The sequence below is a fragment of the Eulemur rufifrons genome, chromosome 28 (genome assembly GCF_041146395.1).
Source record: "Eulemur rufifrons isolate Redbay chromosome 28, OSU_ERuf_1, whole genome shotgun sequence".
NCBI lineage: Eukaryota > Metazoa > Chordata > Mammalia > Primates > Lemuridae > Eulemur > Eulemur rufifrons.
In genome coordinates, this window is record NC_091010.1 from 34,637,403 (window position 1) to 34,655,000 (window position 17,598).

Consider the following 17,598-nt stretch of genomic DNA (forward strand, 5'->3'; position numbering starts at 1 on the left):
AGGAATGGCATCTGCAGAATGACTTTTGTTCCATCTACATACCAGAGTTAAGAAGATTAAATGATACCCTATTCATAAAGAGTTTAGACCAGTGAAGGACACTGGGTAAACTTTCAGATTATTTCCTATGCTTTCCTAGATCTTCCTCAAATACAGTTTTTTATTCTTTATTCCTTTTCAATACTGGCACTCAACCTGCACTTAATCACCCCAATTGTTGTCAGTGCTAGCCCCTGAACATTTTGCTAAAGAACTATTTGGATTAGAGCATATTGGCCAAAAAACAATTAGATTAAAGACAAGTTGGCCAATGCTGATTTTTGGCCAAATCAAAACAAAACAATCAAACAAACTAAAAAAAAAATAAAAAAAACCAATTTTATTTAGAAATTGTCAAGCTTTGGTAATTTTGATATTCACCAGGGCTGGTATTACAACAATTTATAGATGTTTATGTATCCATTTAAAAATACATATTTTTTTTTTTCCTGTCATGTTACTCATGTTCATGGGGAACCTGGCGCTAAATCATTCATTGATAACTTGCTTCTAGGTTGAGGTTTCCCACATAGCAGAGCAGCTCCCTCGCTGTAATCTGTTGAAAGTCAGCCCTTGACACAAGGATTTGTAAGAACACAAAAACATTTAACAAATAAGAAAAAATGAGATGACAATGTAAAGAAAAAAATAAACAAAAATATTTCTCTTAAAACAATTTTACTTGAATATTATAATTTTTTATTCTCTTTCTGCTGTTTGAAATAGAAAAAAGTTTAAGCAAAATTTTTAATGGCGAGGTAATAATAAAAAAGAGTAGGTTACATGGCCAATAGGATGGTATGATACTGATTTACAGAAAGAATAAACACACATATACATGTATGTATATATGCATATGTATGTCAAAAATATATAAGATGGCAAACATCAAGATGTTAATAATGCCTCTAAGTGAATATAACTAAGGAGTTTTTAATATTCTTTGGTTCATTTGCATTTTCTGGTATCTAATAAGTAAGAAACAATAAAACACTTTATATATTAAACAATTATAAATAAAGTTTTAGATATCCCATAATTTGGTAAAATGGTGTTGATCAGATATGAACTTCAAAAGATAATCTGTTTTACTTGTATTCAATTTTTTTAAGTTTGCTCCATTTGCGTAAGGATTTTTGGTCATGCCCAATCACTTTCTGATGCCTAAGCTAAGAAATTTTTATCAATAAATCTTGAGTATGGATAAGAAATCTTGGAATTTCAGGTGGTATAATCACATCCAATAAAATCATTTCATAGAAATTTTAGTTTAGTGTTACAGCTATTTCTTCTTAGCAAACTTGGTAGTTGGCGCTCACAGACATAAAATACATAGAAAAAATAAGCATATATATGTGCATGTATATATATGTAATATGTTTATATATATATTTACACACATACACACACATATACAGGGAAAAAGAGAAAGAGAACTTTAAAACAACACCAGTTTAAATGAAGGACATTGAGTAGAGCCACTTTTTTTAATGTGTTGTTTATATGAAAATGTTGCAATTTATTTAAATTTAAGGTGACAAATTTCATTGTCCCATGTGTAAATAAAACCATTCCAATCTGTAAATATAGACTTCTTCATAATTAATGTCACTATAACAAAAGGCATTTCTTCTAGTAATCCTTAGTCTCATCATAGCACTTTATATTCAATATGTTTTTAAAAGTTATTAATTTATTTTCCAAAGTAAAATGTTTGTAAATTGAATCCTATTTGCCTTGACATACTCTTTTTCTATAAAAGCAATGATTAAGGTTTTTATTTTCGTATAAAGCTTTTTGTTTGGTTTGTTAATTTTGTATTCGACAGGCAATAAAACATTGTGAGAAAGAATATACAGAAGATTTAATTTTCAAATGCCCTACTGTCCTTTTCCCTTGCTTTTCTGTTAAATGTAGTAGTTAAAGAATAAGTAGACTTCTTATACACTATTCATATTTGAAACCATTTTACAGTAATGAAAAATGCCATCACTTTTTCTTTAACATTATTGTGTTTCAAAATAAATTATATACATATATATCATACATATTTGAGTATTTTCAATATTTAAATATATATGTGTTTAAAAAAATACTCAAATCTGTATGGAGAAAGATGGCCCAAATTCACCAACAAATAAAGAATTTACCATGTTAAATCTAAAGATGGAAAGTAAAAGTAAGTTCTAAGAAAAATTAGTACTGAAAGGGGGCGTTTTTTCTAAAACATGTCATATACTGTACTTTAAATTTAAATTTTTATTTTTAAAATAGATTTTACTAGTCAATTAGGAAACCAAGTGATAGGAAAAATACAAGATAAAAAATTAATAATTAAATTAAAAATAAATACAAGATCAAGCTTGCCTTAAAAAACTTGCATTCTTAAAATATTAAATCATTTTACCCCTAGGTCAAATGACTTGTACAGTTAAATATATTAAATTAAAGTAGCATTCTCTATTGTAAATTTTGGGCCCATGGATTGAATCTATGGCTACATAATTTTAAAATTTATGAGCTCTGAATATTATGAACTGTGCAGTGTTCATTATATGTAATATGTATAACATCTATTAAATTTGTATTTCTAAATATTCCAGTAGTTTCTTGATAACTTTTTTAAATTGGTAAGTTTAATGTCTGATAAGCATCTTATTACAGTAATATCAAAATAAAAAAATTTATTTAGGTACTTTTTCTTTGCTATCAATAAATAATATAGCATTCATTAAAAAGACATCAACAAATATACTTTCCTAAGCGGCAGGTTTATTCCTTAATTGCATTCGACATACAAGGTGCTGGCCAATGAGACTTACAAGATACAGAGATCAATCAGAAAATAATTCTGCTCCCAAATGATTTACAGCCAAGTAAACAAGGTAGAAATTGATAGGTACCTTCTGTTGTACAATAAGTGATTAAAAAAAAAAAAAGAAAGAAACAGAAGAAATCAGCTGGGCAGCTACAAAATTATTCATGGAGAAGACATCAATAGTAAAATGAAAATGATAACTAAACTTGATTGAGATTACTTTGTACCAGGCACTGTATTTAACACCTGAGTGAATATTCACTGCCAGCCTAGTCAGCATATCCTATTTTTTCCATTTTAAAATGAAGAATTCAACACTATAGTGTTTCTTGCCCAAGCTCATGTATCTAATAAGTGGTAGAACTGAGCTCACTTTTGGCAATTCTAAATATTGATATCTAAACCACTATATTTTTCAACAGACAGCCAAACATTATTTGACTACTTACTGGACATGGTACTACAGTCAAAAATATGAGCAAATCCAAATTTAATGTGTAATGGAGACATAATTATAAGATAATCATAGCAAATGTTATAGTAAAATATAGTTATAAAATATAATACTGGAAACATATAAGTGGAAGCAGGACTCTACTAATAGGGGAGACAGGAAGGTATTCAGAAAAGTGGTCATTTAAGCTGAAATTTGATTGTTTTATTCAGCATTGCATATATTCAGAGTGTGTGTGTATGTGTATATTTGTATGTGTGTTTATACCATACTATAGTCCAGGAGTGAATATTATTTGACCTAGCAGACAAAGCACATTTCATATAAGGTAGAAGAAACTAAGTGTACAAAGTTTCAGAAACTTGAAAGAACATAGATTGTTAGAAAAAAAAATAACTAATGTGGTTTTTGGAAAATATAAATAGAGTAAGTAATGCTGAGGTTTTTAGTTCTGTTCAATCCATAGGTGGTGATGCATTATGATGCAAAGAAAATACAGAAAGAGGACTATGTATGGTGGCCAGAAGAGGGACATGAGGGTGGGAGTCAAAGAGAAGAAACTGGTTTGTATTGATTGAATTTAATGTAACTTAGGAACAACCAGGGAGTTAGAAATAATGAGCATGTCATTTAATTTGATTTAAATGCTGAAGGATTTAGGATATATAACTACAGAATTACTATAAAAGGTATAACATCCTTAAACAGTTTAAGAAAGAATAGGTAAGCTTTTGGCAAAAATTGGTAATACTTTGTGATTCAAAATCAGCACGCAAACTAGTTTCCTCTCTCAGACGGAGGGCTCAAGTTGTTCATGTGTTTTCTTTTGATAATATGTCTGTATAATGGAACACAGTTTATTTCTTTTCCACATGGATGAAAAGTCAGAACAAGTGATTTCAGAGTTCATTTGAAAACATCATTGAGGAATTTATAATCACTCATTATGTTAGCAATAATGAGGAAAAGAACAAAACCTGTATTTATGAGGTAATAATATTTATTTTCCAAAATATTTTACAAGAAAAGGAAAATAAAAATGAGAAGTCTTCAATCGTTACACAAATGCAGGTATTGCTTATTTTGTGCCTTCTATAATACAGACTGTTGCAATATATAATTTAAAAAATAATAAAAGAAACATTTTGCTTTTCTTCAGATTCTTTCTTTTAATTTTTCAAATAGATGTTATCTTGTTATCTTGGGTACCATGTTTTAAATTAAGCATAAACTTAGACAAATCCTAACTATAACCTAGCCCTGTAAAGGTCTTTGTATTTCAAACTGTGATTGGCATGTCTATACATACTATTATCTCCACTGAGTTGTATTTTACTCTTTAAGACATCTCAAAATTATATTAGACTTTTACTTAATTCTACAAATAGTAAATGGGTATTTTGAAATTAGAAATTATTAACATTACACTGTGGTTGCTTTTGACATTCTTATACAAATCAAACCCTGAGCTTTCTTATTTAAAATGTTTCCTTTCTCCTTGCTCTCTCTGCTTCTCTCTCTCAAAGATTTGAATAGCCTTATAAATACATCAAACTACCTGACATTTTCCTTATTCATAGTTTATCATATGCTGAGCATATTGTCTTTATTAAAGACTTGACAAAGAAGATTTCTTTCTAGTTCCTAAAAATATAAGAGTAAACTTAAAGTAGTTCTAATCTGCCAAAGCTAAAGCTATGTTCTTTTTGCCCCTTGCAAACACAGCTTGACACTCTTACCTTAGTAGTTGGAAATGTAAGATTTGAATATTTTTACCCAACATTCTAAAACATTTTCACCTCATTTCTGGGCAAGTGAACCTTCAGTGCTATTAAATGTTAAAACGGGTCTAATTGAGAAGCTGAAGTTAAAGTTAGCATTATTGGACTTTAATGGGTTTAAAAGTTCTTAGGACATCACTAATTATTCCACTAATATTTCTGCATCCATAGTATTCATTTAGGCAACAGAGAGGAACAGTTATTTAGGCTGTTAGAAAATTAATGGTCTCACCTACTCCCCCGTATGAGAGAGGCAATTATTTGGTGATTTTCTCTTAATGTTGGGCACCTGTGTGCATTAAAAATTCCAGATGAGGTCTTAGAAATGGGTAAGTGGTTGCACATATCTAAGCTTTCATTTAAAAATATAATTACAGCAAGTGTAATTATAATATTCATTTCTAATTTTTATTCTTTTAAAACAACTCCAGACATAACTTTTCTTATTTTGTTCACTAGGGACACTCATAAAAACCAGTGAATCAAATCTTCCACGGTCACCTCTCCCAAATATTAATGTTGTGAACCCAGTACAAATTTTTTATTGTAAAGAAGGTGATGGAATAAGTAAAATGGCAATGATACTTTAGTAATTTTATTCATTTGGATTTTCCATGGCTAGTCAGTTTTCATTTTTAGGCACTACTTTAATTAACCAGGCTTGTTAGATGTCCCCTTATTACTAGCTAATAAATGATAGAATAGATTTATGACTTTTACTTATTTATGCCTTTACTAGAAAATCTCTGTGAATTTTCCCAAAATTTTAAGGAAACAGTACTGGTTATATTTGCAACAGTTTATAGAATTAACATAACATTGCTTTATTCATGCTTAAATTCCCTAATGACACTTTAAGCAAATAATTTCCTTTCAAATTGGTTCTTCTTTGCCACACATCGTTTATCAGGCCTAACTTCTAATATTGTTAGAATTTTACCATAGAAGTTTTTCCCTCACTCCCCTCTAAACGGTAGAATGCTATTTGAAAATGAGTTCTAAATTAAAATAGAAATGGATTTTGGCTATTTAATCATTTCCCTTCTTTTAGAGACAGTATTTTATACAGTAGAGTGTAATCTATCCAGTCTGATTAAACCTGTCTTTTAAAGTGAAAGACTGAATTACATTTTCTGTAATTACAGATATAATAGATTTTACCACCTGTCATTTTATTTGTTTTTCCTTGGTCATTTTTTTTTTCAATATTTTTTCACTCCTTTTTTTTCCATTTTCTTTTGGATGGATATGTTTTTTTTTTCTTTCCACATGTCTTCTTAGTGTGTTTGAGAAGTATATACTCTATTTCTATTAAGTAAGGGTTACCTTAGAAATTGTAACACAAATGCTTTACCTAAAAATATTAATGTCCTCTTCATCCTGAACATCATTAAGTGTTTTAGAACATTTTACTCCAGTTATTCCCATACCAATTTATATATTGTCATGTTTGGATATTTTACTCTATCTTTTTTTTTAAACTGTACACAACAATATAACTACTGTGCTGTAGAGTCAATGCTTATATAGATTTACTCACACATTTACCACCTTCTTTGCTTTTCCATTTCTTTCTAAATCTTAGCTTTTCCATTTGGAATCACATTATTTTCATTTTAAAGTACATAATTTGAGCTTTCCATGGGATTCTTTTCGAGGCAAACTGTTTCAGTGTCTGAAAATGTGTTCATTTCACTGCTGTTTTTGAAAGACATTTTCATTAGGTCTGGAATTCTAAATTGACAGTGATTTCTCTCTGCATTTTGAAAATATCTTTTTTCCTATCATATGCTTTTCCATGCTACTAATGAGATGTCAACTTTCAGTCTACTACACCTACGACTTTTAAGACTCCACTTATGGGTTAGGGTTGGGGTATAGGGTATTCTGTAGTTTCTATACTACGTGTGAGTTTCTTGTTATTTACATTGTTTGCAGTTTATTGGGTTTCTTACATCTGTGGGTAGTTGTCTTTTATGAATTGTGGAAAATTCTGTTCTGTTCTCTCTTCTCTCTTTCTGAAATTTTGATCAGTTGTTTGCCAAACTTTTTGTGTTAGTCTGTTTTGCATTGCTATAAAGAAAATACCCGAGACTGAGTAATTTATAAAGAAAAGGGACTTATTTGGTTCACGGTTCTGCCATGATACAAGAAACATCATGACAACATCTGCTTCTGGTAAGGGCTTCAGATAGCTTCCAATTAAAATGGAAGGCGAAGGGGGAACAGGACTGTCCCATGACAAGAAAAGGAACAAGGGAGAGGAGAAGGAGGTGCCAGGCTCCTTTAAACAGCCGGCTCTCACCTGAAGGAATACAGTGAGAACTCACTTGTTATTGTGGGGAAGGCACCAAGCCATTCATGAGGGATCCACCTCCATCACCCCACCACTTCCCACCAGGCCCCACATTCAACACTGAGATGATCAAATTTCAACATGAGATTTGGAGGGGCCAAAAATCCAAACGATATTACTTTTTCATTCTTAATTCTATGTCTCTTATTTTTAAAAAAGATTTTTTATCTTTGTAACTCTATGAAGCTTTCTGGATTTCTTTTGCCCTGTCATTCAATTCACTAATTCCCTAGTCTGCTACACCTGATCAGCTAACAGTTTTGAGTTTTTAATTCCTACTATCTTACATTTTATTTCTAAAATACTTTTAGTCTTCAACTATTCTTATTTTGATTCAAATTTTAAAGATCTTCATTATTTACTGAAACATATTAAACATATTTGCTTTATGCTACGTATCTACTAATTTAAATATCTAACATTTCTTGTGGTTATGAATTTCATTTTTTATCTCAACAAACTCATGATGTTTTATTTCTTATTTGTTTTGGGAATTATTTTAATCTAACTTTTCATCTTTCTTAGAATGTTATTTGTTAGAATAATTTTAAGCATGGTTTGGAGGTGAATTTTTTGAAAAAGTACTTGCTTCTGTCAGAATGCTGGGCATTGTTAGTCAAAGATGGCTTTTCATAAATTCTCGGGTTGTGGTTTGTCCATTCATTCAGGTAGAGTTCAAGATTGCTAGACTTTACAAACTCAGAATATTATGACTTCTCCTTGAGTTGGGCAAATTGATGATGTGCAAATGAAGGCTATAAACTAAAATGAAGATTTGTGTTTAGTTCTGGATTTTCATGGAATTTTTTCCCTGCTGCACTCAATATCAAGATTTAAGCCAGATAGTTTTCTTTGCAATTTTGGGGTGGCAGAGGCTGTGCTAGCTGGGAAGGAGAGGTAAATTTCTCATTCATACTTACAGTGAGAATTTAGCTTTCTGGAAAGAATAATATTATTAGACATACTTTCATGAGTGGGCTTTGGGCGTGGCCTCCTGTTCTCTGGATTCTCAAAACCAAGCAAATTAAATTTTATGTTTACCCTACACAGAAAAAAAAATCTAAGTGAAAGCCACCTAAGATTTTTAAAATTCTTGCATTCACTTGTCTACTCTGGGAGGTATAACAGAATACAATACACTGAATGGCTTATGTACAAGAGGAATTTATTTCTCACAGTTCTGGAGTCTAGGCAGCCCAAGATCAAGGTGCCAGGATATTCAATGTCTAATGAGGGCTGGCTTCCTTGTTCATAGATGGCTGTCATTCTGCTGTGTCTTCATGTGGCAGAAGGGGGCCAAGGAACTCTCTAGGGCCTCTTTTATAAAGGCACTAAATCCATCTGTGGGGGATCTGCCCTCATGACCTAATTACCTCCTAAAGACCCAATCACCAATACTCTCACATTGGGGCTTAAGTTTCAATATATAAATTTGAAGGAGTGCAAACATTCAGTTTATAACACTTAGTTTTGACCTGCATATTCGTTATTATAGTTCCATATCCTTGATGCATGTAGGAAGAATTCTCAGAATATTGTAATTCAAAAATAATATTTATTGGGCATTGCTATTCTCATTTTATGAATAAAGAAATACGAAACTCTGAGTGATTTATGTTTCAAAGTCACACCTGACTTTGAAGTCCACCTCACTCCAAGACATAGTACAAAAACAATCAAAAAACTACATTTTAAATTATTAAAAGTAAGAGGTAAGTACATGAAGTGCAAAGAAATGACAACAATGTGATGGACTGTGACTTCTGTGAAGCAGAAGGGACACAAACTTTGAAGCAATGGGAGCAAAGAGGGAGAGTATATACTCTATGCTGAAACTCTCACTTATTTTCCACATCCTAACCCAGATTTAAAATTATGCTCTGAATTTTATTATTGATATTTCTGTTGTGAACCAGTGTGTTTTTATATATATCATACCTTGTACCTGATCATATAGAGAACATCTGATTATCTGTGGATGATTATAATACATATATATTCCGTATCAATCAAAGTCATTTATCTTATATGTTTAAATCCTAAATCATATTTGTTGTAAACTGAGCAGACTCAAAATTAAACTTGAAAATCCCTTAAATTGTTCATAATGATAGCACTCATGGAATTTTCATCATTCACTGGTTAGTGTACTATAATATTCAAGTATACATACTTCAGGGAGAGGGAAGATTTGAAAAAATGCTAATGATCGTGGCAACCATCCTCACTCAATGAGTACCTTCTGAAATGAGATCTTTGAGTATCATGTCCATTCAAAGAAATAGAAATTGAAAGGGAGTCACTACTATACAACATACATATGACAGTAAGGTTTTATATTTTTTTAAAAAGTCCACCAGCCTGAGCAAGAGCGAGACGCCATCTCTACTAAAAGTAGAAAGAAATTATATGGACAGCTAAAAAATATATATAGAAAACAAATTAGCCGGGCATGGTGGTGCATGCCTGTAGTCCCAGCTACTCGGGAGGCTGAGGCAGTAGGATCGCTTAAGCCCAGGAGTTTGAGGTTGCTGTGAGCTAAACTGACGCCACGGCACTCACTCTAGCCCGGGCAACAGAGCGAGACTCTGTCTCAAAAAAAAAAATAAAATAAAATAAAATAAATAAATAAATAAATAAAAAGTCCAGAATTTTTAAAAACTATATCTCATTTTTGTCTATTTGCTTCAAACATACTGTGAAAAAAAATCATAAAAGAAAATAGATATATCCAAATGAAAATAATTAACTCCAAACTTTAACTTTTACTTTAAATGATTATTTGTTTTAGCAATGGCATGTTGAAAAAAGCACCTTAATCTTTTAAGATGAAATATGGCCATTTTGTAGTTATCATAATTTGATAAACCAGGAATAATGTAAAGTGAAATTACTTGTTTATTGAAATTGGAAGTTAATTGGTAAGAACTGTGTACAATAATTTAATATACCGAGCAATCACTATGATTTTATGGTAACTTTTCTAAATGGGATTATGTTGTGATACAGGATTTTTTTTTAAATATAAATGCTTAGAATCTTACATCAAAACAGCCAGGCGTTGTGGTGCATTTCTGTAGTCCTAGCTACTTAGGAGGCTGAGGTGGGTGGATAGCTTGAGCTCAGGAGTTAGAGTCTGTGGTGAGCTACTCTCGGGGCCACTGCTCTTCAGCCTGGGAGACAGAGCCAGATCCTCTCTCAAAAAAGAGAATATTACAACACAAAACTGAATGAAAGAATCCAGAGACAGAAAACAGAATATATTCTATAATTCCATCAATATACAATTAGTAAATAGACATAACTAATTAATGATGTTAGATCAGGATAGTGGTTTCCCTGAGGGAGATGGATTATGACTGGAAGTATATGAAGTACATTAGGAGATGAGGGTAATTTTTTGTTTCTTGATGTGCATGCTGGTCACGTGGATGTGTTGTATTATGTGTGGACGTGTGGATGATGCAAAATGTTGAGCTATACATTTATCATTTTTATACTTTTTGCATATTTTTATACCTCCATAAAGCTTACATTAATAGTTAAAAAATTTTGTTTCACGAAAATTCCTAAGTTAACCACAAGTTAGAGAATAATATGTAACCAAATATGACTTACTTGACATCAGTCCCAAATTTGCTTGTTAGTAAGTAGAAGAAATGTCCTGAATTCCTTGAGATGCTTCTTTAATTTTAGTTAGAAATATAGTTTTTATTTCTTATGTTATCATTTGTCAAATGAATAAAAACCTGTGGATCAAAGCTTAAAAATAAAAATTTTAATAGCTGTTTTTCTTTATTTCTTTTTTCTTTCCTTTAAGAGAGACTGTGACCTAATGTTGAAATCTAATTATTATACCATTACTGTAATGCCAAAACTGACATCTGCCATGATGTAAACCATATAAACCATGTAAAATTATGAACTGGTAGTTTGAGTTTGTCTTCTTCTATAGCTGAGAATTTTAACTTGGAAAATTCATGAAATATTTGATCCTGAAATGAAATATCGAGGTTGCTTAGTTTAATTTGCCTTTTCTAACAAGTAGATAGAATTATCCTGAAATGTTTTAAATGCTTCAGAATTTATAGAGAATTTGAAGCTAAGTCATACTGTACCTTAATGCATATTTCCTATTGTTTACTATTGTCACTATTTGTATCCCAACTTTATATCACTTATTATGTAGACTTTGGTTATTTAAATTTAATTAAAATTAGAACAAATTAACATTTCAGTTTCTTGGTCACATTAGCCTAATATCAAGTGTTCATTAGTCATATATGGCTAGTGCCTACTGTATGGAACAGAAAAGATTTAGAGCATTTCTATCATTTCAGAAAGTTCTATTGGACAGCACTAATTTGTATAATTAAAACAATATAGAGTTTTTTCTTATTGTTAGATAAGATTATTTTTGTACAATTCTTAGCATCATCATGGCAAATCATAAATGTTTACTATATGATACTTAACAATAATAGCATAGGAAAAGTAAGAATAACCAGATTATGAAAATAATAGTAATGATAATGATAAATGAAAATATATAGCTTACACATTTGGTATCATGAATTAAGTATATTTAACCTTGTGTACATCTTCTAAGACCCTTCTATCCATCATTTGTTTTTCAGATATTTCACTATGAAATAATTCTGAAGCTGGCATTCTGAAAATTTTTCCCTAAGTAGAAGTAACAGAGCCAGCCTAATATATTATGGTCACCACTGTATTTAAAAATAAATTGAAAAAATTCTAAGCAACTAGCTACCCCTTTTTAATTCTAAATGGCGAGAAATTTTAACACATAGATCATAAGTACTTGCCACCAGATACAGATCTGGTTAATCAGGTTAGAGGCTGATTAAAAAGGTAGTTGCATAGTATTCTAACTCTCTCCAATTATGGTATGGCACTAATTAATTTGGATCTCTTTATGCATCTTTAAATTTATTTGTTATTACTCTGAGCTTTGATTTATCTTATTTTCATTTGAGATATTTTACTACAGCCTTTTATGTTTATTCCTTTTAGGCCAAATGCTACATCAACAACACAATCACATGGTGTGTATAGCTATTACACCAAGACAATCGTTAGGTGGACAATCAATCCCATCCTTTAGCTAATTGGGATCACCAGCCAGAGTTGAACTCATCAGATATAGAAATTTAAAACTTGATTTATTATCTCTGTTAGTGTCCATGACCTTTTTAATTTTTTTTAAATTCACAAGTAATAATTGTACATAATCATATGGTATATAGTGATGTTTTGATAGCATGCAATGTATAGTGATCAGATCAGAGTAATTATTAATAGCATATCCATCTCAAACATTTATCACTTATTTGTGTTGGAAACATTCAATATCCTCCTTCTAGCTATTTGAAAGTATATAGTATATTATTGTTAACTATAGTTGTCTTCCAGTGGTATAGAACACTGGAACATATTCCTCCTATCTGGGACATTTTGTTAAATGAAAGAAGCCAGGAATGGAAAGTAAAACTACATGTTCTCAACCGTATGTGGAAGCCAAAAAATGTTGATCTCATAGAAGTAAAAAGTAGAACAGAGAATACTAGAGGCTAGGAAGGGGAGGGAAGGGAAAGTTAAAGAGAGATTTGTTAAAGGATACAAAATTACATATATGTCCTTTATTCACAGTTAAGTAATCATTTTCATTCTCATAACAACCATTCAACACTGTGGGCACAAGGTTTATAAATGTACGTAATGATATTCAGAATAAATAAACTTTTAGAGGCACTTTATTGTGTCATTATTACATAAGAAGCATCATCAGTATTACACAGAAATAAGCCCTTTAATAAAGGTTGTTTTTTCCTGCTTATTTATAATCTCCATTTTTTTTCCATCCTAGGCTACTGATAAAGATACTGGCAATTACAGTGCCATGGCATACAGACTCATAATACCACCAATTAAAGAAGGAAAAGAAGGATTTGTGGTGGAAACATATACAGGGCTTATCAAAACTGCTATGCTCTTCCATAATATGAGGAGATCCTACTTCAAGTTTCAAGTTATCGCAACTGACAACTATGGGAAGGGACTGAGCGGCAAAGCAGATGTACTTGTAAGTACATAAGACTTCAGGAAAGGGAGGTACTTGCAATGCTAGCCAGGGGGCAGTGTTTTCAGTTTAAAAAGTTTTAAGATTAATTTAAAACAGGTTTTCAAAAATATAAATGTTACTAACTTTCATAGAGATTGTTAATTACTATAGTTTTGGATAGGAATACACACCCGGACGCATATGCACACACACATATATAGTATTGCTTAATTTTTTTTTTTTTTTTGAGCTTTGGGAAATATATGATTGTGACAGCAATGTTATAAATATTGGGTTTATATTTGGTTTGCAGCTCTCATTTTTAATAGGGTTGGCTAGAGCTACATACAATTTCAAAATGTTTCACAGAGTTGTGCTATAGGAACCAAAATGTATGAAATTATTACAGTTTAAATTACTTTTAGCCTTTTGTAATTGAGAAAACAAAAGGAAATGTTTTGAGGCAAATTTATGTTCCAACATATGTGATTTCCTTGTTTTATCAAAATCTCCACTGATGACATTGATGATCCTTAACTAAGTTACATTTGGCTACAGTCAATATTACTTTTCTATTCTAACTTTCACTTAAGCTATGTACAAGTTCAGTGATAGATCATTTCAAAGGGCAGTTTGATATTTTTTATTCAAAATATTTAACACCAATGTATATCTGGCGGACTCTCTACTAACTTGGACACATGGGTTATTTGGACTTTTCTCTGATAAATCTAATGCAAAGTATAAGTAGAATTATTATTGGAAATATTTGTCACATAAAGACAGATCAAGTATACTTTGTCTTTTGTTCATTACATCTTAATCATCTTAATAAATCATTTTTCACAGTTCTCCTTATTTAGTTCTCTGGACAAATTTAACGTTCACGTACATGCAGACATCAGTGACCAATTTTTTTTTTTTTCTTAGATAATAGTAAAGACCAGCCACCATGATTGTGGTGGGTCTGAGGACCAGAACAGTCCCCTAGCAACATTCTCATTTGTAACAGTAAAGCTGCAATGGAATAAGCAAAGCCCAATCTAAGCTGAGAAACTTTCCACATAGAGGATACTAAGGTTGACAGAGATTTTGATCAAATTAAGATCTGTAAACCTTATATAAGATAATGTCGTTTCTTTTCCTGTCATTTAAAATATTCACATTGTGGTGCTTATTTGCTACATAATAAGATCACTACATTACGTGTAATTAAATATTATAAAAATCAATACAAACAAAATATAACTTACTAAATGTTACTTATATATAATATGTACATAAGCAATATAAATGTATGGGTTTTTTAAATTTGAATTTCATACTTATTGTGTCCAAATGTAAAAATATACCTTTAAAGCAATTTAAAATGTATTTACAAAGAAAGAAATTTAATTCAAAGAAATTGTAATATGTTATGTTTACAAATATATATATTTTATTCTGTTGAAAACTAAGAGCATCAGGGAAGCTATTCCAGCAAAGTGATATTTTTGATAAGCTCTGAAATCCTTTCAGTCAAGAGAAAGGAGGTATGAGAGAAATAAGAGTTCTATGCAGAGGGCACAACATGTGCCAAATCCAAGAAGAAAGAGAGATGATGACAGGTCTGAATAATCACGGATATTTACTCAGCCTAAAACAGTGTGAGAGGAAAAGTGAATGAAAATGGGGCTGGAGATGGAAGTAGGTGTCCATATAAAAGCTGAAAGCCATATGAAAAAAGTTTAAACTTTTTTTCTAAAGCCAATGGGAAGCCATTGAAAATTTTTATAAGGGTGGGGGAAGATAAGATTTTTCAATTTAGATAAAAGTTTCTTGCTTTGTCAAATCTAGGTCTACCCTGGGGACATTATTTTTACTGCTGCCATCTGAAATGATGGCTTTTGTTTGTATTCTTTTCTGTTTTTGTTTGCCATCATCATCATACTACACTGCCAGAGTAGGATCCTTAGTGTACAACCTAGTCACTTCTAAATCCTTTCTCCTTCCTAAGAATCCACCTTCATTCTCATCATCTGACTCTATCACTCATTGCCCTGTGATCTCCCAAACCTTGGGTCATTCTCCATCATAGCTCAATGAATTTAGCTCCAGAGTTACTGTAACTGTCTCCAACAAGTCTCTTGTCTTAATTTTTTTGGCAATTTCATTAGATGCGGAGATGATTCTTTCAACATTTTGAACTCACAATTTCTTGAATGTCTTTCCTCCAAGGTCTTTGCCCTCCACCCTGTTTCAACTACTTAGAACCATGTTTGGTTTTGCCATTACCTCTATAACTTCCATTTTAAATATCCCACTCTTTGACCTTAATATTGAATGTTTCCAGTTAAATTCAGCACTCTTTTATTCCCTCCAGGACCTTCAATCTGATTAGCCTACCATATTTTTAACCTCCATCATGTTCTCTCATGAAAAACCCTAATGTTCTTTCTTTCTTGTTTACCAGATTTATACTACATTATTAATTATAATAAGCACTCAGTCACACAAAAATTAACTTTCTTGCCTTCTTTTCCCACATTATACTCAGCAAAACCATAACCCTAACTAATTACGACTGTCTCCTTTCTTCAAACCTATACCCTTGCTACGTCTGCAAAAACATACATAATGCCATAATTAGTATCATTTTAAATTAATGACTAACCCCCCCAAAACATACACAATATCATAATTAGTATTACTTTAAATTAATGACTAAACCCCCCAAAAAACAACCTTTTACTTCATTCAGTAACCACACTATATTTCCTGGTCCATTCTTTTTTTTATATAAAAACATAGAAAGAATTTTGTAAATGTTAAATAAATAGGACATATTCATCAACAGCTGTTAAATTAGCTCAGTTTAGCCCATATCTATATTTCTATGTATATATTTCTTTACCTACACAAATTTAAAGTAGACATGAAAACTATATATGATCATCTCATAGAATGAATTATTCTAACCATTAATATATCACATGCTTAGTCACAATGAATAAATGATCTCTTGGGATTTGTAAAATCTAAAGCACATATTTTCCACTGTCCTTAATGTTCTTTGGTAACCAAATTAAAGAGAAGCAAAAATTCCGCCTTTAATTTCTTAGTAGATAACCAAGAAAGCAAACACAAAATCAAAAAATAGGTTGAAATCACTTAGGATTCTTCACTTCTAGATAAACAACAAATAGTTTATCATTCTCAATCTGTCCCTGTTTTTCTCTAACATCTAGTGGAGATTATATAATTCTTAAAAAATCTTTTGCTTCTGAATTTAAAAATTAGAAACTACTGTGTCTCTGTGTAGTAGGGAAGAAATAATGTTATTTTTGGTTACAGAAATTTTGGTAAAAATTAATTGAATTCTGTTTTATCTTCTTGCAGGTCTCTGTGGTCAATCAGCTGGACATGCAAGTCATTGTTTCCAATGTGCCCCCTACTCTAGTGGAAAAAAAGATAGAAGATCTTACAGAGTAATTGATTTTGTTTACTTATATATTTATTTTCACACAACTATAATTTCAATTTGAGTTGGTCATTTTAATCATTACATTGTTCAGATTAGACACATATTTTACAACAGTGTCTTAATAATAATTTAGCTTACTCCTTTCCCAAAGTAGGTAGTCTCATTTGAAATATGTGAAGATTTTTAGAGTATCTTCAAATAAGGATGAAAAATAGATGTGAGATCTTATTTAGAATTCTTCAATTGATTCATCAACGAAACCTCAAAATGCTGCATCTCAGAAATCATAACATTCATGATTTAAATATATACCTTGATTTTTGTGGCCCTGCATTACTCAAAATGCAATCTGGCCAGTACAGGAAATATGTTATTTCTATAAGTGATGTATCTAGATAGCTAGAGCTTACATTTTTGCAATCAAATTAAGACAAAATTTAAACTGTATGTGTATATATATATATATATATATATATAAAATTGTTATAAAATATGTGGCATGCCCCTCTGCCTTCTCAGCAGTGTGCACTGAACATGGCTGAAGATGTTATAGATGACACAGATATAATTGTGATTATTTATTAAACTGCTGTTCTCTAATA

At 31.1% G+C, this 17,598-nt stretch overlaps 1 protein-coding gene across 17 annotated transcripts in view; it reads left to right on the forward strand.

The window, feature by feature from the left end:
• The window catches only part of PCDH15 (protocadherin related 15), a 635,722-nt gene that overhangs the window by 569,231 nt on the left and 48,893 nt on the right, over window positions 1–17,598 (forward strand). For all 17 annotated transcript variants that reach the window (XM_069460690.1, XM_069460691.1, XM_069460687.1 and 14 more), the window contains 2 exons: window positions 13,339–13,554; window positions 16,912–17,000. In XM_069460690.1, the coding sequence (XP_069316791.1) occupies window positions 13,339–13,554; window positions 16,912–17,000 (305 nt within the window). The remainder of the gene's footprint in view (window positions 1–13,338; window positions 13,555–16,911; window positions 17,001–17,598) is intronic.